Below are 23,801 nucleotides of genomic sequence, written 5' to 3'. Positions count from 1 at the left end.
TCTCAAATCGCTCTGAAAAGATAGCCGGGTCTTCTGTTCAGGTGTCGACATGGGTATCGGATGCAAAGTCTGACGAGTTTGGGTTTTTGCGTGAGACTTCGTCCATCGGGTGAAAAGTCCGACGTGTTGCATAAGAGTGCTTCGGTAGTATCATTCGGGGTAAAAAAAATGAAGGAATGAAACATTTTTCTACTGTGTACTGTCGTTAAAATTTATTTATAAAAAGCTCATTTACAATGGATTGTAATATTTTCCGTAAAATCTAAGTACATAATCTAAGAATGGCATGTCTGACTAGCCAAGCCCTACGGCTTCATAATTCATTTGCAGTGTACCAAACAATTAACACTGGTTGAAATCAATCTATAATTCTGGTACGGTTTGGGGCGACACGGGGGTGGAAGACTCAGCTTATTAGTTACTTTGTAAAATAAATAAATAACAAAATTCGTCATTGGAAACTGTTTGACAATGTGATTCCTGTCTCACTTTCGTCCCTTCCTACATTTGAGCAATCACGACCTAATAGCAAAACTCCGTTTTATTTGAGTTTCTCCTTGCAAGGGGGATTTTTGTTAGTCACTATTTTTTATGAAATCACGATGGCACGCACTATGTTCACAGTTCGTCGCGGCAGTCTTCGTCAGAGGGCGACGTCGCGGTACTTCCGGAAGTCGTCGGACGCGGCGCCCAGGGACGTCTTGCTGGTGGCGCCGCGGTACAGCATGCTCGGGTGCACGTAGGGCGAGGGGTACAGGAAGTCCCTGCCGTAGGCGTCCCTGAAGTACAGTGGGTGCGCCACCATGTGGCCCACGGGCCCGGCGTGCACGAAGGGCGGCCCGTGGACGTGGACGCCGAGGTCGGCCATGGACACGGCGCGGCGCGGCCGGTGTGGCCGCCGGTCCAGGCTCCGCGTAGACGGCACCATGTAGGCCACGGGCCGCGAGGGCGCCGTCACCGACTCTACGCGCCAGTAGTCCCCGAGCCTCGAGGACGACCCCGCCCTGCTCAGGTCCACGAGGGACTGCGCCTTGCTGAGGCGCGCCGCGCGGCCGGGGGCGACCCCAGGGCCGTCGACGACGTCCCCGCCGGGGGACACGGGGCCGGAGCGGAGCGACGCCGCGAGCATGCCGTCGAAGGCGGCCGCGTTGAACTCGCTCGTTGAGTCGGTGCGGTGCAGTGGCCCGGGCGGCGGCAGCAGTGGGTGCCCCACGGCGGGCATGGCGGGGACGGCGTGGCCCAGGTGGGGTCCCACGGGGTAGCCGTACACGGAGCCGTCGCCGACGTAGCCGCCCAGCGGCGACATCGACATGGCGGGGAGGCTCATGGCCGACGCGGTGGAGCGCCGGGACGCCGACGACGCCGACCTGGAAGTCATGAGAACGCACCGCACTGTAAATGGCCGCACAGAAGCAGAGCCGCTACGAAGCGAGGAGGGCTCACCTCTTGAGTTTGGTGGCGTGCAGGGGCTGCAGCGGCACCGCGTACGTGCCCCCCGCGGGCTTGCCGTTGAGCTGGCTCATGGAGCCCACGAAGCCCTCGTTCTGGTACGCCAGCCCCAGCATGCCGTGGTTCGGCACCACGCCGTTGCTGGACGCCACGGAGCCGCGCCGCCCGTTCGACATAGTGCTGGACTGCAAAGTGCGGGGGGTCGGTCAGGAACAATGTGCCCTCGCAATAATGGCAATGTTAGCAGAGGCGGGCAGAGGCTCTGGGCGCCTCTAGATGGAGTGGCTCACCATGTTGAGGTCCCGCAGCCGCCGCATCACCTCGGACTCCTCCCTCCACGACGAGTACAGGGACTGAACACTCACCACGCCGGCAACCTGCACAGAAAACAAAACAAAAATCAATGTGACGGAGTCAGCGAGGAACCGAAAGTCGAAATCAGCTGGCTGCGTTTATGCACAGCACACTCACATTAATAAATAGCCTGCAGGCCCAACAGGTGATCTCAGTCAGGCCGTACAGCGATTGGAGTCTCTGAAACGAAGCAAAAACCCAAATGAAACCGATGTTTTTGTCACGGAGCTTGTTAACTTGCTTTCTTATTTTCTTTGAAACGAAGACTCACCCAGTACTGCAGCGCCATGTACAGCACCATGCCCGCCTCGGGTAGCGCGAGCGCCGCCACCCCGACGAGCCACACCACCAGGCAGATGCTCCTCCGCTGCAAGGCAAACCAAACCGCCACCTCGTTGAGAGCGCCTGCCACTCGGCCACCCGCAGCGCGCGCGCCTAACGGACCAGGGGACCGCGGCGGCACCAGGAAAAAATAGTGTCCAAATGAGAGAACTTACGACAGTGAGCCCGTGCAGCAGGACGGCGCACAGCACCAAACTAACGAAGTAGCCGGCGCAGAGCAGGTGGGCCGGGGCGGGGAGGCCGCCTGGAACGGAACGGGAAAAAGCTTTAGGTCGGCATGGCCGTCATTGCCGGGCCGCGGGGACCGGACGACGACGACGACGACAACGCGCCTCCTTACCCTCCGACTCGACGATCCACCACAGCTCCACGGCGAAGGCGATCACGTACGCGACCTGCAACAAGACGCAACACGTCAAGATCACTGCGCACGAGTCGCTGTTTTTTGTTGTTGTTGGTCGCTGTTGTCTTTGTAGTTTCTGTCACTGCTGCGCCGTGACTTTGGTCGCCCCGCCGTGCCCTCATTACCGGGGCCGTATGCGATAGCGCGAGTGCGTTGGGGCGGGGCGCGGCGGGGCGGGGCGAGGGGCGGGGCAGAGGTGGACGAACGGAAGGACGAGGTGCGGCGCTTAGGGACAGGAACGCTTTTTGCGGAGCGTTCGGTGCCTTCTCTACGCGGTTTCATGTGGGAGCCGATCATTGTCAAATATTGGATTAAAAAAAAAAAAAAAAAATATTGGTACTTTGACCGACGGAATTGTAATGAATCTCATAATGCGTGTCAACGAGCATTCGCTCCACTCGTACTTGGCGGGATTCGGCGGGGTTATTTTCCTCGCTCCAACAGGGTTATCGACTCCTCGACTTCACCTCTCTAGCGTCTCTCGAAAAGGCAAAAGGTGGCTACGCGTGTTTTGCGAGCCGTGCCGTGCCGTGCCGTGCCGTGCCGTGCCGAGCCGAGTCCGGCCAAGTTGTCCAGCCTGCTCGTCGCTGCCACGTCTGTGGTCGCGCCGCCTCGTTCGTCAAAAGCCCCTCCATGCAAATTTGTCTAGTCGGCGAACTTGAAACGGAGGGACGATGACACTGCGCAACAGTGTACCCGCCGCACCACTGCTTCACGCACCGAGGAAAGGTCAGGCCTTTGATTAATTTTGAAAGGTGTTTTTTAGCGGTTGGCAACGCGAACGTGCATGCACGTGCGTGGAGCCAGACGCGTGCTCGCTGGCTGGCTGGCTTGCGCTGCCGTGCGACAATAAAGAATGGCGCTGACGGCGTGGGTGTGGGATGCTAGGGAAGAGGACGGCGTGCAGGATGACGTCCTCCAGAGACGTACGCCACCGGTCGCCACCGGCGTCATTGTCGTCGGCAAACAATGCACCGCGTGTTGCGACACGGGCGGCTCAGCGATACTGCGGCCGAGTGCAAGTTGATCGTGCCATCCGTGAGCAGGGCCAGGCCAGGGCTGCCGATTCGCCGCGGCACAGTGAGCTAGAAGACGGGTGGAGGCGGCCAAAACTCTAGACGCGTTTTGAGCTCCAGTGTCGCTAAACAGGCCTCGAACCGAACGTGTGACCCCACCAATGGATTGCTCGTTCGGATAGCTATCCATTGGTGGGGTCACACGTTCGGTTCGAGTCCCGTTTAGCGACTCTGGAGCTCAAAACGCGTCTAGAGTTTTGGCTGCCTCCACCGGTCTTCTTCTGGCCCACTGTGCGCGGGCCTGCTGCGCCTGCTGCCCTCGCTGTCGCTGGGGGCGTGTTGCTGGAACGCTCGCTGGAGCGCTGCGCGCTGGAACGCCGACGCCGCGACTCTGCCGGAATCTCCGCCTCGCCCGGGGCCAGCAGCCTCAGGCACTCGCTTGACCAGACAGCGGTCCGGCTGCGGGACGCGCGGCGGGACGCGCCCCCCGGGACCGTGCCTTCCGCGGCCTCCAGGGCCTCCAGGGCCTCCGGACTCCAGAGCGATGGTCGGCGTCATGCTCGAATGGAGGCGCCTTCTGAGCTGGACCCGCTCGGCCGCCTGGTCCATACCGCCAGTACTACCATCATTATTTGCTTTGGCTCTCAACACAAAGGCCTCCGAGCCACACTGTTAAAAGAAACTGTAGGAAAACAGCACATTTACCAACGAGTGATTTGCTTTTAAGCAGCACGTGTCATCGGAATTTAAAACAGCACAAATGCTGTTAGGAAACAGCAAGTTTCATCATTGGAGAAAACAACAAATATAGTCGATTTCCAATGCTGGAAAACAGAACATCTTGTTTGTAAAATTAATGATATATGCTGTTTTGGAACGGTATCCTGTCATTTAAAAACAACACCATTCAATTGAAGATTTGCCGGAGCATTTTGCAGCTCACGGCTCAAATCAAACTCCAACTATGTCAAAATAAATTCTGTTGTTTCTAAACAGCATTTGTGTTGTAAAGTTTTTTAGCAACACTTCCAATTTTTAAACAGCGGTGAACTGTCCAAGAACTGCACGAACTGTTACAAAACAAATGTCTTGTTTGAGCCGTCAGGAAACTCCTATTTCCTTTTTGTGAATAACAGAGAGACCGCGTTGAAGAACAGTGCTGTTTGTAAACAGAAAAGAGCGTTTCTGAATGACTGCTAGTATTGGATAAGACTATTAGGACCCTCGACATTTTTTTTGTAAATGTATAACAACTTTTTTGTTTGAAAACAGAAAAGTGTTGTTTATGAACAGGTTGGTGCCATTTGGAAATGGTAATTCTGTTACACAACAACTTATTGACAGAGATCAGATACAGAGAGCCATCATCCCTTTTTACAACACTGCTGTTGGATAACGACTCAGTGTCCAACAATATGCCGTTCTTCTACAACAAGTGTTGCTAAAAAACTTAACAGGATATATGCTGTTAATTAACAGCATCTTTTCTATCAGTGCACTGCCACGCCACTGCCACGCCACTGCCACGCTCGGCGACGCACTGCTGCAACGGCGGCGGCATTCCTCCAGCCTCCAGCACCACTGGGCAGCCTGGTGCCGTGGTGTCAGCGTGGCGGGCACCGCGGAGGCGCCCTCGTCCGCGTTGAGGAGGAGCTGCCGAAACTAAGACCGCGGCGACGCTGCAATGCTGGGGCTGCTCGCTGTGCGTGCCCCGCCCCGCCCCGCCCCGCCCCGCCGCGCCGAGGAATGCAACAAGCCGGCCGGTGCAGTCCATCGCGGAGTGGACGGTGGAAGGGGAGGGGCAGGGGATCTGAGTGGCACGGCCGGCACGGCCGAGGGAACCGCTACTCCGCCCGTCCAGCGGGAAGCCGCGACGGCAAGCCGACGGCAAGCCCAGTGAATAGCAAGCGTGGATGCGTCGCGTCGGGCCGGTACACCATAGAGTCCCATCCAGGACGTATCCGGCAGCTCCCCGCCCCGCCCCGCGCCGTGATCGCCGAGTCTCGAACCCGCGGCGCCGCGTGGCCACCGAACACTGCTAATGGCTTAGGCCAAAGCTCGCCACCTGCTGACCAATCGGGGTCGGGCGATTAATAACCTAGAGACAGGCGGGGTCGGAAAGGAACGCCCCCTGGAACCTGGAGCCTGAACCAGCCGGGATTTGAACCCGCGTCGCCTCCAGCGAGGCCTTCGGACGGCGAGGCGTGAATCTGGCCGCTGATGCTGGCGGCGTGGCGGCGCGCGCCGGAATGCCTGCGCTGCGATTCGCTCTGTCTCCCTCGCACACCTACGGGGTGCCCGCGAGAGAGACAGAGCGACGTGAGCGGTCGGAATCAGCCGCCAGGCCGGCTAGCCTTCCCGATCGCCATGCAGATATCCGCTCTAATGGTGGCGCGGCGTGGCGCCGCCGACAGGTGCGCGCCTTGGAGCTGGTCGTCCTTGCGCGCCGTGCGCCGCCCCTCCGTCATGTAGGGCGCGGCCATTCGTCGGCCTCGTTACTTCGCAGGGCGACGCCCTCGGGAGCACCGCGACGACGGCGACGACGGTGATGACGTCACGAGGGTGCGTCCGAGTTCCGCACGACGGCGGCCTCCTCCCGCGACCTGCGACCCGCGCCGCGAAGGTCAAGGCCCTGCAGCGAGCCGTCCCGTCCACCCTTTCACCCGGCGGGCAGCCTCGCAGCCTCGCGGCATAGCACGCCGAGGTAGCCCAGCGCCGGCCGGCCCAGCCAATCAGAAGGATCAACACCGCGGCAGGGGAAAGAATGCGCCACACAAGCGGTGGTATGCAAAAAAAATATAAACAACGTACGGAGAAAGTAAACTGAAAGTACAATCGAGAAAAACGTGGCGGGTTGAACCACACGCGCTCACGCACACACATACACGCACACACACGCACGCGCGACTTTAGTGGGACGGGCCGCCCTGCTTGGCCCGCCGTTTTTCGTCGATGGAAAAATGCTATCCGACCGGTTGGCTGCATATCAAAGGTGGCGGTGGCCTGGGCGTGGCGTGGCGGGGCCCTCGTCCCTCGTCCAGCGGGCCTCCGCGCTAGAGGCCGCGGCCCTGCCCTGCCCGCCCTGCCGGCCCTCGACGACGCGTTCGTCCGCGCCGAGCGGCCGAGCGCATAGTCGTGGCATGGCAGCGCGCTCCTCTTCGTTTCTATTACGGCACTGTCGCGCTTTTTCCCGCGCTTGATTTATCTGGATCGGCCGAACGGCGTCCGCGGGGAGGGGGGAGGGGGGAGGATGAGGAGGGCGGCACGGAGCGGAACCGGACTGCCGTACCGCCGTGCCGCCGTGCCCTTGTCAGGCCATGGCGCCTGACGAACGCCGGGTAGGCAGCCGGTCGCTCCGGAGCTCGACGGGACTGCCTACCTGCCAGGCGCCCTGGCCGTGGTGGCCGAATGAGAGCATTTCTCAGGGCGTTTCGGCGCTTCTTCTGCAATCACAGCCTTCCCTCTGCCTCGGAGCGTTCCTCGCGAGTACGTCCCGCGCCAGGCCGCGGTCGCCACCGTCGATAGGGTCGACTCAGGGTGATCGATGGGATCGAAGGCGGCGAGTGAGAGCCCACGACACCCGAAGAAAGGAGTAGTTTCGTCCGAATTGTGCGTTCGGACGGCGGGATTGATTTCCAACGATCGACAAGCGTCCGTCAGATGGCGCTGCGGTGCTTGGGACTTTACAGTGAAGCACGAGAACGTCTTGCCGCGTCGCTGGGACGGCTGAGGAGGCTGGGGCTCATGTGGGGTCCAAGCCTCCCTCTTTCGCAACGCAGCGCGTGCCTCGGCGCCACGCTTCCACCCCATACTTAGGGCCGCACGCCGCGCCACGCCACGCCACGGCACGCCGAGGCGCCCCAGGCCTCCGGCATCACAAATTCAAATCGGCGCACGCGCATGCCCATTACTGCGCCCATGGCGCCCCGCCGGCCGGCCGCGCCACTAGGATTCATCGAGCACCGAGCATCGGGCACGGCAAGGCGAGCCGCGATGTGTCACCGCGCTCACGTATGTCAGTGTGCCAGGGCGGTGGCGAAACGCGGCGCCATCCCCGCGGCGGCGTTTGAACAGTTTGAACGGACTCGGCGCGTGCGCGACCAAGTGCCATAGAAAGTACGGCCTGCGCGGCGCGTCGCGGCCTGGACCCGTCTAATGAACGACGGAGGGACACTCACTCGCCCGGAATCAGGCCGGCTGCGTCCGAACGGCGCTTTCGTCGCTTTGTCTCTCTCGCACTCAAGGGGCGTCCGGGAGAAGTGCGAGAGAGCGCTGTTCGGAACGGGGCTGCTGATGACAGCAGAACGAGTCCGGCTGCGATGATGATTTACACCGGGCGACTGCGTGCGGCCGGCCTGCCGGCCTGCCTGCCTGCCTGCCTGCCTGCCTGCCTGCCCGCCCGGGTGTGGCCGGTCCGGACCTTCAAAACTAGCCACGTCTCGTCGAAAACGGCAACTGTTTCCCCTCGAGACTCGCGAGGCCGTCCCGCAGTGCATTCCTCAAAGTGCAGCCGCTGCAGCTGTGCCGATGACGCAGCGACCACCGCGGCCCCGCGGACGGACCGTAAGGCAGACAGGCAGTTTGAAAGCATCCCTGCCGCCGCGCTGCCGCCGCGCTGCCACTCCAGCTCCAGCTCCAGCGTGCGCGCCGCGATGGGCCTGGAATGTAGATGGTCGTCCTGCCTTCTCTCCGCGCACACGCAGCACGCAGTTCGCGGCCGCTTTGTTGCACTTTTGCCGCTCTTTTGCCGCACTTTTGCCGCACTTTTGCCGCACTTTTGCCGCACTCCCGGCTCTTTCGCTGCGTCTCCTCGTTTACCGGGATTCCCCGCGGCGGTAATCGTCGGCGCGCAGCTTGGCCCCCCGCGGCCCTCCGCGGCGGCCGGGACGGCGAATTCATTCTCACGTGCTCCGCCGAGCCGAGTCGTTTCGCCGCTCTGTCTCTGCCGCACTCATAGGGCTCTCCATAAGGGTGCGCCGGAGACAAACGACAAACCGCTCGGCTGGATCGGGCGGCTGCTTTCCCCCGAGAGGTCGTCCTGGAGGAGGTCGTCCTGCAGGAGGAGACCAGGCAGGGCGGCGATGAGTCCGCGAACCCCTTTCGCGCGGCCCTCAGCCTCCGGCCGCCTCGCCGCCTCGCCGCCAAAGGCTTGGCCAAAGGGCACGCGCCGGACTCCAAAGCGGCCGCGGGGCGTGGCCGTGCCGCGGCGTGCTACGTCTCTCTCGCACCCGCCGAGACGCCCCTTGAGTGCGAGAGAGAGAGAGCACTGTTTCGGCATCGGCCTGCTGCGCGGTGTGATCTCATCTCGAGGCCACCGCAGCATGAGCGTCACGTCGTCGACCTGACTCCCGATGGACTGAGAGCCCCCCCCCCTTCCCCTGAAACTCAAACGGCTTTTGTTGCGTCAGACGCCGCCCCGTCGCGCACTGCGTCCTGTCCGCCGCCGCTTTCACTCCAGCGGGCCATGCCGCCGGGCCGCCGTCGGCGCCGTCCGCCACGCACCACGCAGCAGGCCCTGCAGGGCATGCCGGTGCCGCGAGTACTGGAGGAGGGCCCGGAGGCCGGAGGAGGCGCCCTGCCTGGCCCACCTCGTCCGCCTAGCAGGGCGTGGCCGCGCCGGGCCGTGGCGAGCCGCGCCAGCCTTGGACACAATGATGCAGGACATGCAGGGCGCGCCTGGGCACGCCACCGGCCGGGAGCCCGGCAGCCACGCCGCGGTGGCCGAGAAGTGCGTGCGCGTTGTAGTGCCGCGGAGAGGAAGACGCAGCGCAGCGACTGCTTCCAACGACGCCCTGTCCTCCAGCGCGTTTGTTTTGTTCTTTCCAGACCCAGGGCGATTGTAATAATTTGGTCGTGTTGCTTTTTGTCCCTTTTCTTCTTGCCTCATTTTTTTCGAAGGCAAGATGGACGCGTTACGTTGATTCCAAAGTCTTTCCCTGGTAAAACAAATTGCACTCCCTTTTTTTGCGGTGCTGGTTGGAACGGTCGGCCGCCGCGATGAAGCACACGGTGACGACTCGCGGTAACTGACGGCGCCTTACGGACCCCTCGGCCACTTTGGTGGCGGCGCGGTGACATTTTTCGTCAGGACGCGCGGTAACTGTTCTGGGGCCGCGGTGCGGCGCGCGGTGCGGTGTGGGAGGCGCGAGGTGGCGCCCTCCGCGGAGTGCCCGAACCAGGACGACGGCCCGCCGCGGCCCGCCCGTTCCCAGTGCCGTTTCGCCGCGTTTCGCCGCGTTTTGCAGACCAGAAGCACGACAGCGCGGACGCGACTCCTGGCTCGTGCCAGCAAATGGACGCCAAGCTTGCTCTCGGCACGCTCCACGCTCGCGCGTTGAAGTCTCCGTGGCCAAACTGGCTTACCGGTGCATAATATCGCATCGACACGTCGTTACGACACTGCGAGTGGGCACGCCTTGGGACGCTACGCTACACTGTGGAGCCCGCTGGAGTTCTGTTCGTCAAATCGGTGAGAATGGCCAGGATAGGGGCAGGGGCAGCCGGCGTGTGGCCTGGCGGGCCTGGCGGTTGCGCCCGTTTGTGGGTGCGGGGCGGGCTGCCGGCTGGTTGCGAGCGGAGGCCCTTCTGTCTCCGTCACACCCGTCAGTGCGAGAGAGAGAGGGACGACCCCGCTCGGAGGCAGCCAGCTGGCGGGTGCGGCGGTCGCGAGTGAGTCACGTCAAGGTGCGTGTTCCCCGTGGGCGCTGGCCGGGCACGTCGGCCACGTCCGCGAAAAGCCTCGCATCTCACATCGCAGCGGGCGGCGTTCGCCCCGCACAAGACGCCCGACAAGGCACAGATCCCGCAGCTACCGAACAAAATGGAAAACGCAGAAACTCTCTGTCTGTTTTGACAGTGTGTGTACTTTCGGTGGCTCGCGGGGGCAGCGGACTACAGCGGAGGAAGGCCACGCTTGCCAGGTTGTGCGGCGTAAAGTGTGTTTGCATTGGCGATGCCCAAGGCCGCGTGCCGCGTGGCGTCCATTTAGCATAAGCTTCTCCAGGCGAGCCAGGCGAGCCAGCCAGACGCAAGGGCGCCGGGCCGGGCCGAGCCGAGCCGAGCCGAGCCGAGCCGAGCCGAGCCGAGCCAGGCGTGGGGTGTGAATCCGACATGACGGCAACGGCACACAGCGCGGAGCCATCAATTGCCTAGACAATCGTCCTTTTGAACGCTACGTGCGCGTTGTGTGGCGTTTCGCGTGCGTGGGTTCGAATCCCGGCGCCTATTCCCCTTTCTTTCTGCCTCGCTGCCGACAGTGTCGCGCCCGGGAAGGGACGCCACTGCGGATGTCCACATGCAAATGAGGGCCTCTTGGCGCGTGCCGACTAGCGCGACTAGCGCTGCCGAAGTCGCGGCGGCGGTTTTCCAGTGACGTGGCGCGGCGTGCTGCGCGTTGCCAACCGCACAGTGTGGGAACGCAATGCCGGTGGTGCCGGTGGTCCGGGCGTGGGAACGATACGGGAATCGGGCTGCTTCGCCGCTTCGCTCGCTTTGCTGCTTAGTCGGCAGGCCATTATGATCGCCAGGCTACACGACTTGGCTCCATAAAACACCTCGGCACACTGCCTTGCCTGCCGGGGCGGGCTGGCCGGGACACGTCGGTGCCTCGGTCAACACCTGCTCGGCGGGACGCGAACAGCGTCATCAGGAGCGACAAACGCTAGAGTAAACAGCAAGCATCGCACCTCAAACGAAACATTTCCACTTTGGTACGAAAACTGTTCGGAAAATTTGGCTCGGAAAAGTTATGGACGTTTCTCCGTAGTCTCCGAAAACATCTCATGGGAACAAAAACCTGTCGTGCTCATGGTGCTTCGGATAAACCATCGACCGGACTTTTTCTTATTCTTTCTCCTGCCAGTGCTCGCTGGCGACAATGCCTGGGCAGTTGCACGATTTGCAGCTCTGCAGTGCCGTGATAAGGGAGCGGGCGGGTCCATCTTAATGAACATCGTGGGCGCTGGATTAGGCGCGCGGTGCACTGCAGTGAGTGTCGGCCAGTCGGCTGGGTGCGTTGCGCCGCGTTGCGCCGCGTTGCGCAGCCGGGCCGCCCCGCCGGCTTGGCGCAGCCTGGCGCAGCTTGGCACTTCCGTGAGAATCGTTTCATTGAATTGGCCGGGCCGGCCAGGCCCGCGCGCTGGCGGCCGCCGTGGCGGGGCGGGGCGGGGCGCGTATCGGTATCGTTTCGAGCAGCGCGCGCCGCCCAGCCCGCCCAGCGCACCATGCAGGGCGCGCGGCGCGGCGTGGCGCGGCGTGGCGTGGCCTGGCACCGCGCAGCAGGCCGTCGCCTACACCGTTACGATACGCGCTGCGGGCGATCGGGGAGACACACTTTACCGCACGCGAGGCGAGTTGTTCAGCAGTTGTCATTCATGCATTCGTGTTCATTCGTGTTCATTGATGCATTCATTCATTCGTGTCCATTGTTGCATCATTTATTCGTGCCCATTCATTCATTCATTCATTCATTCATTCATTCATTCATTCATTCATTCATTCATTCATTCATTCATTCATTCATTCATTCATTCATTCATTCATTCATTCATTCATTCATTCATTCATTCATTCATTCATTCATTCATTCATTCATTTCTTCGTTCGTCCGCCCGTTGAGCAATATGACATTTCAATGCTCTTCGCCAAGACGGCCGAAATGACGGGTGTCTTCTGCACGCTCTGGGCGCGGGGCCAAGCGCCACGCCCCGCCTTGGCCACGCCCCGCCACGCCCCGCCACGCCCTCGGAGCACCGAAAGCGATAATAGAGCAATGAGCACACCGCGGCATGCCGCTCTGTAAGGTCTATAATCCGGAGAGTGGATTGTGGAGTGGATTCGGGGAGTAGGTTCGTGGGGCACAGAGCGGGCCGTGTTGGTGTTCAATGTTACGGCCGGTGACGCAAGCACGCCGCGCCGAGCAGCCCGCGCTCTTCGCGCCCTTCGCGGCTCGCTGTTCCCGCAGCACTGCACCGCACTGCAGACTCCGCCTCGCCTGGCCGCGCCGCTCGTCAGAAACCATTAATTAACAACAACAATGATAACAACGCGCGTTGTTGGCAAGTTGTTTTTCCAGGCCATCTTTGTTATTCCACTGGTTCGGGGAAAGAAATGCCTGGCGGCAACGCGATCACCGCGTCACGCCCACAGCCGCAATCACACTCACTCACTCACTCCGACAACACTCTCCGTCTCTCTCACTCTCTCGCGCCTCTCACCGCACCCGCATCCTCGCTACCCGCTCTCGGAAACACGTGTACTCGTGTGTGGGCACACTGGCCGGCCAGGGCGGCCCCGGCCAGGCGAGGGGCCCCGCCGACCGCCACCTGTTAACCTGCGGCCTGCGGTGACCGGCCGGCCGAGCCCCGGCCGAGCCCACGTGTGTCACGGAGCAGTGTTCCTCCGTCCGTCCGTCCGTCCGTCCGTCCGTCGCGGTGCTTGACTCACTCGGCGACCACACGCATGGGCGTAGGCACCGCGGCCGTAATTGCGTAAGTTCATTACTGCGCGAACCCACTGCCCCGATCGGCGTGGCAGGGGCGGGGGCGGCGGGGGCCACCCCCGCGCGGTTTGTTGCTGCTTGTTGCTGCCTGCTGCTTACCAGCGCGTAGACGCCGATGACGAACGACGCCACCATGAGGCTGCAGCAGAGGCACGAGTCCAGGAGCGCCATCTTGTTGTCGCGGGCCCGGCTCGGCTCCGATATCCAATGGATCGGCTGGGCCGCGAACAGACAGCTCGGCTCGTCTCGGTACCGGCTGGGCGAGGCAGGCGAGGCAGGGCTAGCCCGGCTCCATACGTCGCGATGCCATCATGAGGCCATGGGGCCGGCGGGGCCGGCGTGGTCACTGCACTCCACTGCAAACGCACCGCGACCCGTCGGGGGCACGAGAGTGGCGGTGTTGTAGCCGTCGGTGGAGGCGCTAGGTGCCGACGGCGCGGGCTGGCGGGGCTACCCGAGCGCCGACACTGTCGAGGCGGTCCAGGCTGTCGCCGTGGAGGCGCCACTCCCCCATGGCGCCGACGGCCGGGGCGCCGAACTGCGTTAGCAGTGCAGCAGCACGCCCACCGTGGCGGGGAATGCGGCTAGGAGGACATCGACACAGCACCGCCCTCCAAAGGGCAGCACTCACACAGAGGCACACACACGAACACGCACGCACACGCAACGCCGTCGAGGGGCACCGCCGCCGTACACCTGCAGGCACGCCCAAGGCACGCCGCGCGCCCGGCTCGGTGTGCAGACGGTGCAGCGGCCACGAGCGAACTGGCTGGCTGGGCCCGGCCTGCTCGGCCCCACTCCGGAGCGCCTGGCCGCGCCGTGCCCCTCGCCGTGCCCCACGCCGTGCCCCACGCCGTGCCCCTGGCCGCGGCGAGGCGCCAGCTCCGCGGCCCCCGCGGCCCCCGCGGCCCCGCTCCCAACAGCTGGTGGACAGTTGGGCCCGCTGGCACCGTCACCAGGCCATGCTGCAGCGGGGCCTACTAGTCCTAGCGGTGCCCTGACCCAACGAGCCGAAAACGCCGAAACGCCCCTCGGACTGGCGTCGGCCTGGGCCGGCCTGGGCCGCCTCCTCCACGTCCGGGAGCAGAAGAAGTCAACGAGGACGGCGACGTGTCGCCCCCTCGGCCCGCCCACGTCGGCAACCCCGCTGCAGCAACGACGGAGTGCGGCTCGCGCACGCCACTGCTTTCCTCGCCCCTCCGCCTTCACCCACTCCACCTCCACTCCGGCCCAGCGTTAGCGTCGCCACGCGCCGCTGAGCACAACAATCACACGACACTAATTAAACGTTGCCACGGCTGCGGCGCCGCGCGGCCGTCGTTTGTTGGTGCTGCGCGGTCACTGCGGCGTCCTCGGCCCCCGCCGCGGGGTTACAGTCGTCGCATTGTCGCCGCCCGTCTCCATGGCAACCTTTGCCTCGCGACCTAGGCTCGCGGCGCTACCGCGTCGTTCGGGAGAAATGCGTTCCGCCGCCGTCAACGCGAGTGCAGAAGTCGCACACGCCGCGGCGTCGGCACCGACGTTTCTCCGAGATAAGTAGTGTCTCGGAACGGGGCCGATGTGACGCGACGACGGGCTTCTCTCTTCCTTTCTCCGCATCCTCACGTCGGTCGTCGTCACCGATCCCATTCTGGACAGACTCGACGGCGAGCCCGGCCCGGCCGCAGCCCCGGTCCCACCGAAAGGACCAGCCGCGTGCTGTGGTTGGAGTAGGGAGCAGCGAAGCGAGGCCGCGGCCGAGAAGAGCGCTGCGGTCGACGAGCACGAGGCGCCCGCACGGGAGAAGTCAACGGGGCGGCTACGCCCGGCGTCGGGCAACCCAACGTACTCGCCAACGCGCCCCCCGGCGTCGGGAGCCAGGCAACCCATCCGGCGAGCCACCTGGCGACCGCCCTTGCGCGGTGCGCCCGGAGCCAGGCAGCCCATCGTGCTGGCCGGACTGGCGGGGCTGGCGGGCTGGGCGGGCAGCGCCCGGAGAGGCAGTGAAGCAGCCTTCCGCTCCTGTCCGCTCGTTGAATGGCCGGGCCTGGCCGGGCCTTCATGGCAGGAAGCGGGCCTGTGTCGCCGATAACCCGCTGAAGAGTCTCGACGCCGCCATGGCGCGCCACCGACACTGATAACTTATTCCTCTGCGAAAGCGAAAAACGAAGAACGAAGGGCCAATGCGCGGCCGCGGCGTGGCAACCGGACGGCTTAGCCGGCCGAAATGGCTGAACCGCGAATCCGGGAATCCCCGGTGCGGCGCGGCCAGCTCGACGGCCTCCCCGTCGTGTTTTCGGCGTTCGGAAGGCGCTTGCTGGACGTCCCTTTTGACCGACGGGCCTTATCGTGGCCGGGGCCCCCGGGCGGCGCGACGGCCAGGCAGGCCGTCGACAGTGTTTTAAACGCGATCAGTGCCGCGAAGGGGCTTCAGTCCCCGGACTCGGCCGTCGCAGGCAGGCGAAATGAGCGCGACTCCGCCCCGCCATGGAAGGTAAAGCGCCACCAAGTTGAACGGAAGCAGGGGTAGAGCGGAGGAGGTGGTTGTTGTTTGTTGTTGACGTCGTTGGATTTGCTGTCGGAACTTAGGGAAGAAGAAAAGCTCGTGCTCGTAAGAAATACTCATTTACAGATATGTTGGTATTTCAGTATGCGAGAAAATCTGCAACTTGAGGAAACCTCCACGTTTGTCACGTTGATGGCATAAGAGAAAAGTTGCTGCTTGAGTGAATCCTCTTGGAGGTATTCCAGATTCACTAGAGTGAACCTCGTCGTTGAGGGACCTCTCTTAGTGGGTTTTTCAGAATTTTTCAAGGATACTTCCTTTGGCAGAATCCAAGAATGGCATAAGAGAAAAGCTGCTGCTTGAGGGAACTCTCTTTGGTGCAATCCAAGAATGGCATAGAGAAAAGCTGCTGCTTGAGGGAACTCTCTTTGGTGCAATCCCAGAATGGCATAGAGAAAAGCTGCTGCTTGAGGGAACTCTCTTTGGTGCAATCCCAGAATGGCATAGAGAAAAGCTGCTGCTTAAGGGAACTCTCTTTGGTGCAATCCCAGAATGGCATAGAGAAAAGCTGCTGCTTGAGGGAACTCTCTTTGGTGCAATCCCAGAATGGCATAGAGAAAAGCTGCTGCTTGAAGGAACTCTCTTTGGTGCAATCCCAGAATGGCATAGAGAAAAGCTGCTGCTTGAGGGAACTCCTCTTTGTACTATCCCAGAATGAAGCTGCTGCTTGAGGGAACTCTCTTTGGTGCTATCCAGAATGGCACGAGAAAAGCTGCTGCTTGAGGGAACTCTCTTTGGTGCTATCCCAGAATAGCAGAAGAGAAAAGTTACTGCTCAGCTTGAGGGTACTTTCTCGGTGTTACTCAGTACTATACCATAAGAGTGATGCTAGTTGTTTTGAGGGAACTTTCTTGATTAGTTCCCGGCACAAGAGAAAAGCTTTCGCTCTCAGAGTGTAATAAGAAATTGCTGCTTGAGAAAACTCACATTTTTTTGTGGTGTACAAGAAAAGCATAAAAGGAAAAGCTGGTGCTTAAAGGAATTGTGTCTTGTGGCGCTCCACAATCTCCACAAATGACACTGGAAAAGCTGATGCTTGGGAAATCTCTCATTCTTGTGTTCTTTATCAGAACAGTACGAGACGGTGAAACTGCTGTTTAAAGGAATGTTTTTGTGTGGTGTCCCAAAATGGAATGAAAGAAAAGTTGCTGCTCGAGAAAACTTCATTTAGAACCTGACTTGAAACAGTTTGGACTGCAGATCCTCCGCTTTTCGGCGTGGGAGAAAGGCTGCCGCATCCGGTCACTCCTCTTCCAGTGTGAGCTTTATTCCGGGATGGCATAAAAGAATAGCTGCTGCTTTAGGGAAATGATCTCGTTTAATTCCGGCTCCTTGCCTTTTTGCCTTGCTGCAAATACACAGAAAAAGACAGTGCTGACACTGAATGGAATATCATAATCACCAAGCTGGGGCTATTTATGCCTTTTCCGCCACCTACGCTGATAAACTTTCACTAAAAGGCTCTAAATGAGCTCGCCACTGCCTGCACTGCACTGCGCGCACTGCGTCCGGACGCCGCATACATGCATTTTAAAACTTCCTTTACACGGCTCGTGCCAAAGCCTTATCCTATGAGAAAAAGCGCAGGATTTACGACGGCAATGCTATCTGCTGACTCTTGTGTGTGCGCGCTGTTTCTGTTTTTCACGTCGTTCTGGTCGTTCTGCCGTGTGAAAGGCTGAAAGTCGCTCTGCCTGTTCCAGCCCGCGCTGGTTCGTCCAGGCCGCCGTCCTGGCCGTCGTCCTCGCGGCCGTCGGCAAGGCGTCCGCCCGGTAAGCAACGTTCCGCCCTTTTTGTCGCCGCGTCGCTCTGCCTGCGTCACGCAGCCTGTCCCTGTGCGCCAGGTGCCCCAACACGCCGGCGGTGAGCTGCCCGAGGACGCCGTGGCGGTCGTTCGACGGCTCCTGCAACAATCCGCAGGACTCCACCAGGGGCATGGCCAACACGCCGCTCATCAGGATACTGCCCGCCACGTACGCGGACGGTGCGTTCTCGGCGTGTGACAGACAGACGGCCCTCTGGCGTCGACGAAGGTCCCTCTGAGGTCCGTAACCCTGTGCTCCGCGCCCCGCAGGTCGGCACCAGCCTCGCCGCGGATTCGGCAACGCGACGCTCCCCAGCGCCCGGCTGCTCGTCACCACCTTCCTCCCGGACCGCAACGCGCCCAGCCGCTCGTCCAACATCATGTTCATGACGTGGGCGCAGCTGGTGTCGCACGACGCGGCCCGCCTGCAGGCGCCCTTCCCCAGGGGTGAGCGCCGAACCTCGTACCGGCTTCCTCGCGGACCCTCAGTCACGTCTGACCTTGTCCGCCTTGCCCGCAGCCAACAGCGCGTGCTGCGACGCGGAGGAGCCGACGGACCAGTGCAGCCGCATCCCCGTCCCGGACGACGACCCCTTCTTCCCCAGGTTCGGCGTCAAGTGCTTCGGCGTGGGCCGCGCCGCCGCCGCCCCGTGCTCCGTAAGTCACCGCCACCGCCCTGCAGCATCAGCAGCCGCCACCGCGACACTGCGAACCGCTGTGATCAGGGCGACGGTCTGGTTGCAGGGCACGGCCTTCGAGCAGAACAGCCTCGTCTCGCACTACCTGGACGCGTCCTTCGTGTACGGCTCCAACGCGGCGACCGCCAACCGACTCCGCGAAGGCCGCGGCGGCCGCCTCCGCACGCAGGTCATCATGGGCCAGGAGTTCCTGCCGCGCAGCGCCGGTGGCGGCCTGGACGCGGGCGACGGCAGAGTCACCATCACGCCGATGCTGGCGCTGCTGCAGACGCTGTGGCTCCTGGAGCACAACCGCGTGGCGCGCCGCCTGTCCGACATGAACGTCCTGTGGGACGACGAGCGCCTGTTCCAGGAGACGCGCCGCATCGTCATCGCGCAGTGGCAGCTCATCACGTACCGCGACTTTCTGCCCAAGCTCATCGGTACGTCGCGACGCGTCCGACGTGTCGTGGGGACTGGTGGCGCCGTTTGCCGCGCCTCGCGGGGCGGGGCGTTTCCCTAAGTTTACCGATTGGGCTTTTGTTGCGCCAGGCGCGGCTGCGGTGGACAAGAACGGCCTGCGCCCGTCCGTGACGTCCTTCAGCCAGGACTACGACCCCAGTGTGGACGCCAGCACCGCCAACGACTTCACGACGGGGGCCTTCCGCTCCTTCCACTCCATGGTCGCCAACGACGTCAGGTACGCGTCGCGGCGTCGCCCCGCCGGCGTTGCCTCGCTCTTTACTGCGGCTCAGCACCTCGCCGTTTGGCCGGCCCGGCAGGTTTGGCGGCGGCGGCGGCGAGATGCCGGGGAGGCCCATGCTGCTGAGCGGCGTCCCCGCCGAGGCCATCCTCAGCCCCACCAACTTCCGGCGCGCCGCCCTGGGCACCCTGTTCCAGCCTCGCCAGGGCCAGGACCGCTTCATCGCCGCCGAGGTGCGTACTGCGTTCTGGTAATGGGACTCACCGCTCTTTACGACCGAGCCTTGACCCCGTCCACCCTTTCCGCAAAGATCACCACCAAGATGTTCGCCGGCAACAGCCCGTTCGGCGGGGACCTGCTGGCCACGGACATCCAGCGGGCGCGCGACAACGGCCTGGGCTCCTACAACGACTACAGAGAGCAATGCAACCTGCCCCGAGCCAAGGAGTGGACCGACTTCACGGACACCATTCCGTCGCAGGTGCCGGTCGTAGCAATGGGAAAACGACCCCGAAAAGCGTGTGAATGACACACCCTGTTTGCAGCACATCGAGGCGCTGAGCGAGCACTACGAGAAGCCCGACGACGTGGACGTGATGGTGGGCGGGCTGCTGGAGCAGTGGACGGACTCGTCGAGCGAGCCCAGCTTCACCTCGCCCGTGTTCCGCTGCCTGGTGGTGGACCAGTTCAAGCGCTGGAAGACAGGCGACAGCTTCTTCTTCGACCGGCTCGGACAGTTCGCCCTCGGTACGCGCCATCCCTCGCCTTTTCACTACACTGTGAATCCAATGGCCAGCCGACTGCACTGCAAAATTTTGTCGAGCTGCGGAGTGTTTTAGAGCCAGGCTTGCCGATTTTCGACATTCAAAACGCCTTGCTAATTTTATGGCTAGCAAACTTGCCGCCGCCTTTCTAGTGTAGCGTTTCAGCACCGTGGTTTTCTTCTTGCTCGCCCGTTCATACTCCTGGTTGTTGCCGCCACAGCCCAGCTGCGCACGCTCAACGACACCTCGCTGGCGCGCATCCTCTGCGACAATGTGCCCGGCATCGTCTCCGTGCCCAGGGACGCCTTCTCGCGGCCGGGCGCCGGCGGCACGCAGTGAGTGGGGCGCGCCCGCCAAACTGATTCCGAGCACTGGTGTGTCTCTCTCGCACTCATGGGGCGTTCCGTAGGAGTGCGGGAGAGTGACGAACCAGTGTGCTGGGGCCGCTTGAGGGTGGGGTGACCGTGGCTCATCGCCCTCGTGGCGCTAGGAGCGACGGAAACGCCGTGTGGAATCAGACTCGCCGTGCCACTGCGAGTCTGTGTCTGTTGCAGGGAGGTGCGCTGCAGCACCATCCGGGGCATCAACCTGAACGCGTGGCGCGAGGCGAGGAGGGGCTAGCGCTTCCGTCTCCGGCTACACTAGGAATTTTAATAAAATTAACTACAGTAAATACGACGCCGAGTTGCTGTGTGGCTGTGCGCCCTTTCGGGACGCCTCCGGCTAGTCCCCACCCGGTCCCATGACGAGGCACCTTGTGGCTGCTTTCATGCCTCTCGTCTGCGAGTGCCAGGGCAGCCAGGGCGGCCTGGGCCAGGCCCTCCAGGCCGGGCTGGGCGTGGCACAGTGGGCCAGAACACCGGTGGAGGCGGCCAAAACTCTAGACGCGTTTTGAGCCTTAGAGTCGCTGAATGGAACTCGAACCGAACATGTGACACCAATGGATTGCGCTCCAAATGAGGAGTCCATTGGTGGGGTCACACGCTCCGTTCGAGTTCCATTCAGCGACTCTGGAGCTCAAAACGCGTCTAGAGTTTTGGCCGCCTCCACCCGAGGGGGTATGCACTCGCGTAATAGTCGGTTCACTCTATCTGTAATAGCACGCGTAATAATACGCGTAATAGTCGCGTAATAGTCGCGTAATAGCCGAAATTGTCAAAATTTTATCAATTTTGGTGTGTTTTAGGCCGTTTTTAGCTAAATTCCGATCAATTTGTGGCGTAATAGAGCGTAATAGCGTAATAGTCGGTACACAGGTTCAGAGAGCGCATACCCCCTCGCCTCCACCGGTCTTCTGGCCCACTGAGCGTGGGCGGCACGGAAGGGCGCGTCGTGCGTCGTGCGTGCCGTCACGCGCCATAATGCGGCATGCAGAGGCACGCGGGGCGCCTCCACCTAGCGGAGCGCCCGGCCAACAACAACAAGAAAAATAACAACAGCGACGACAAACAACATCAACGACGACGAAAAAAGGACACAAGGTGGACCTACTTCCATTTCCAATTTCCCTCGCTCGAGGACTGCCGTGCACAACGGCGGCGAAAGAAGCAGAGCCCGGTAGTGGCGACTCCGTCAATACCCCCTTCTTTCCCCCCCTCGCGCGGGGGGTAGCGACGCCGGGCCGATTCGCGGGCCGTGTGATAGTGGAGTGATTCACGGTCAGTCCCCCCAGGCCGGGCCGGCGGCAGCCTGCGGCCCTGCCCTGCCCTGCCCTGCCCTGCCCCTCTCTGCGGGCCCAGCGAGTGTAACGCAACATGGCGTGGCCGTGCCGTGCCGCAGAGTGGCGCCAGTGTGAACAGGAAAAACATTTCTCCGGCGCTCGGCCGCACTGCGGGCGGTGGCGCGGTGGCGGCGTTCTGCTCGCAGCACAGGGCATGCCCTTGCCCTTGCCCGTGCCCGCTGCCGGGAGGGGGAGGGGGAGGGGGAGGGGGAGGGGAGGAGCGGCTCGCCGAATTCCTCCACACTTGTTCGCTGCATCAAAACGGCCGGCCGGCTCCCGATTCGAGGGATCCGTATTGTTTTCAATGCCAACCACCCCCTCTTCAGCTCCCGTGTAATTAATGGCGACCACGCCGGCCGTCGATGCGGTGGGGAAAAGGACTGGATTCGAAGAAAAAAGACGTGAAGAAATCACCTAAAATATGAAATAAATAATCCTCCGGGAGATAGGGTTAACGCCCTTCAGGTTTCCTTTTTTTTTTGCGGTTTGGAGTGGCGTCGTTGTCGTGAAGGCCCGTTCGGTTTCGTCGTGCTGACCCAGTGGCACGGCCTGCACGGCCTGCTCGGCGCACGGCGCACCACGAGGCACAACGCACGTCAACGAGTCCCTTGTCCTGGGCGGCTTGTTGCCCGTTGTCGCGTGGGAGCGCGCCCGTCATGTTGGCGTCCTGTTGCTTGCTTGTCCTGCCGCGCGCGCACACACACACACACGCACACGGCACCCGAACTCACACACACGCACACGACAGCAATCACCCTCTGTCCTAGTGAGGCGATACGTTGTGATTCCCAGTGTCAGCCCTGGCGGTGTACACACTGCCCAAAAAGTAATGGCGTGGCTTCGGATTTCGCGCGCGGTTCCGAGAAGCGGCCGTCGTCGGCGCGGGTCGCCTTTGACGACATCAAGATCCTCATCCGCCACCCGGCCGGCGGGCCCTCCACTGCGAACACGGCCTTCGGGCAGCCCGGTATCGCTTACATCCACAGCTGATGTATCGATGTATCGATTTCGGTCCGGGGGCCATAATGGGCATGCAAACTCGCGGCGGGCAAGGCATACAGTGCACCGCCGCGCACGGGAAGGCACAGCACTGGGATTTCCCTCTCCCTTTCAGAGAAGCCACACTAATGAGAGCTTCGTGCGGCTATTGTGTTGTATTGTCCCTATCTGGTTCGAGTTCTCCAAATGCCGTGCGGCGAGCTCGCTTTGCTGGAAGCCTCGCTGGAAGTCTCGCTGGAAGCAAGGCTGGAGGCACCGCTGGAAGGGCCTGGAAATGAGTTGGGGCCGGGATGGCTAGGATGGCCGGGATACACGGACGCCATCGCCAGGATGCATCTCCCAGGGGAAATGGAGGCAGTCATGAGCGGCCATGACGCCATAAGTCGAGTCATGAACTCGCTCGGGCCGTGGCCGCGGCCGGGTCCAGGACCAGGTCCCCTCCTAACGGCACCGGCCGTAGCCAGCGCCGACCGAATGCGCCTCGGCCGTCCCGGGGCCGTCCCGGGGCCGTCCCGGGGCCCGGCCACGCCATGGCCACGGACACGACAACGTCCCCGACATGGAACGAATCTGGGAAACACAGGAGTCCCAAAAAGGGCCAAGCGCGGACCGCCGGGGACATCAGGCGGCCGGGCCCCACTCGGGGCTCGGAGGGCCGCTGGCGCCGCTGGCTCTGGAAATGGCATCGCACGGACGGAGTCCGCCACGCAGGCTTCACAGCGTCGTGGCGACGCGGAAAATAAAACAGCTTTGAATTTTAGTACGAAATTGCAGGCATATCCGACAACATTCTGTCAGTACCAAACGTCAACAATGCATTTAAAAAATTGTCTTTTCAAAATAACAATAGGCCTAGCCAAAACTACACGGAATGTGTCTCAAATTATCAGTAATTCTACCAATTCATCCACTTTTTTACGCACTTAAATTCAAAGCAGACTCCCTTTGGCACGTTACGGCGTTTTACCCGCGGGCGTCTTCCTACGCGGGCTTGGTGCATTCCGCCACGCGGGGAAGAGAGAGAAAGAAAGAGGAGGGGAGGGGGGAGGGGGCACGCTGCCCTGCTCTGCCTCTCCGTCGTGCCGTAACGGAGTGCAAGTCTGCTAACGCGCTCTGGAGGTCAATGCCAATAACCCCCGCGTCCGTCCGCCAGTCCGTCCTCCCGCCCCGACCAAGTTAGAGTGATCCACCCCGCGGGCAGCACTTGCAGGCCGTGTCAGCAGTTCGCACAGGCAGGGGAATCACCAGCTGCAAATCGAGTGGAAACAAAACCACGACGCCACACTCGCCGCGAGGCAGGCGGCGACGGCGCCAGGCAGCTAGCACCCCATACAGTAGACCACTTTGTACTTTAGCGCGAAGCCGGTGCGGTCGGTGGTCCGCGGGTCTAGTCCGCGGGCTCGGTTGCCTAGCGACGTGCTCCGCTGCGGCAGGCTGCCGTACGCGCGGCACGGCCGTGGCATGGCATCGGCCCGAGTCGCGTCAAGTCGAGGAGCGGCGGGCAGCCGAACCGAGTCCGTGAGCCG

At 61.9% G+C, this 23,801-nt stretch overlaps 2 protein-coding genes across 2 annotated transcripts; one reads left to right on the top strand and one right to left on the bottom strand.

Annotated features, from left to right (window-relative positions):
* Positions 1 to 200: 200 nt before the first annotated feature.
* LOC117641656 lies at positions 201 to 13,809 on the bottom strand. The gene is made up of 8 exons (XM_034379151.1): positions 13,163 to 13,809; positions 2,486 to 2,540; positions 2,301 to 2,389; positions 2,075 to 2,170; positions 1,921 to 1,983; positions 1,740 to 1,826; positions 1,444 to 1,634; positions 201 to 1,367 (listed from the first exon to the last, which is right to left on the bottom strand). Exons 1-8 carry the CDS (start codon positions 13,232 to 13,234, stop codon positions 644 to 646), a joined length of 1,377 nt encoding a protein of 458 aa, XP_034235042.1. The 5' UTR covers positions 13,235 to 13,809; the 3' UTR covers positions 201 to 643.
* A 1,683-nt stretch (positions 13,810 to 15,492) lies between these two features.
* Positions 15,493 to 20,234, top strand: LOC117641265 (peroxidase-like). The gene is made up of 12 exons (XM_034378432.1): positions 15,493 to 15,536; positions 17,312 to 17,380; positions 17,453 to 17,592; positions 17,683 to 17,859; positions 17,933 to 18,069; positions 18,157 to 18,532; positions 18,642 to 18,789; positions 18,872 to 19,025; positions 19,103 to 19,273; positions 19,338 to 19,539; positions 19,777 to 19,891; positions 20,111 to 20,234. Exons 1-12 carry the CDS (start codon positions 15,508 to 15,510, stop codon positions 20,175 to 20,177), a joined length of 1,785 nt encoding a protein of 594 aa, XP_034234323.1. The 5' UTR covers positions 15,493 to 15,507; the 3' UTR covers positions 20,178 to 20,234.
* Positions 20,235 to 23,801: the final 3,567 nt, after the last annotated feature.

The sequence above is a fragment of the Thrips palmi genome, unplaced genomic scaffold, assembly GCF_012932325.1.
Source record: "Thrips palmi isolate BJ-2018 unplaced genomic scaffold, TpBJ-2018v1 HiC_scaffold_15, whole genome shotgun sequence".
Lineage (NCBI taxonomy): Eukaryota > Metazoa > Arthropoda > Insecta > Thysanoptera > Thripidae > Thrips > Thrips palmi.
This window is presented reverse-complemented; position numbering and strand designations above follow the sequence as displayed.

Coding starts and splice junctions, on each gene's coding strand:
- LOC117641656 (XM_034379151.1), bottom strand. CDS start 13,234: ATGGCGCTCCTGGACTCGTGCCTCTGCTGCAGCCTCATGGTGGCGTCG. Junction 1,827..1,920: donor CCTGCAGGCTATTTATTAAT/GTGAGTGTGCTG, acceptor TTTTCTGTGCAG/GTTGCCGGCGTGGTGAGTGT. Junction 1,368..1,443: donor CACGCCACCAAACTCAAGAG/GTGAGCCCTCCT, acceptor CATGACTTCCAG/GTCGGCGTCGTCGGCGTCCC.
- LOC117641265 (XM_034378432.1), top strand. CDS start 15,508: ATGAGCGCGACTCCGCCCCGCCATGGAAG. Junction 17,381..17,452: donor GTCGGCAAGGCGTCCGCCCG/GTAAGCAACGTT, acceptor CCTGTGCGCCAG/GTGCCCCAACACGCCGGCGG. Junction 19,274..19,337: donor CGGACACCATTCCGTCGCAG/GTGCCGGTCGTA, acceptor CCCTGTTTGCAG/CACATCGAGGCGCTGAGCGA.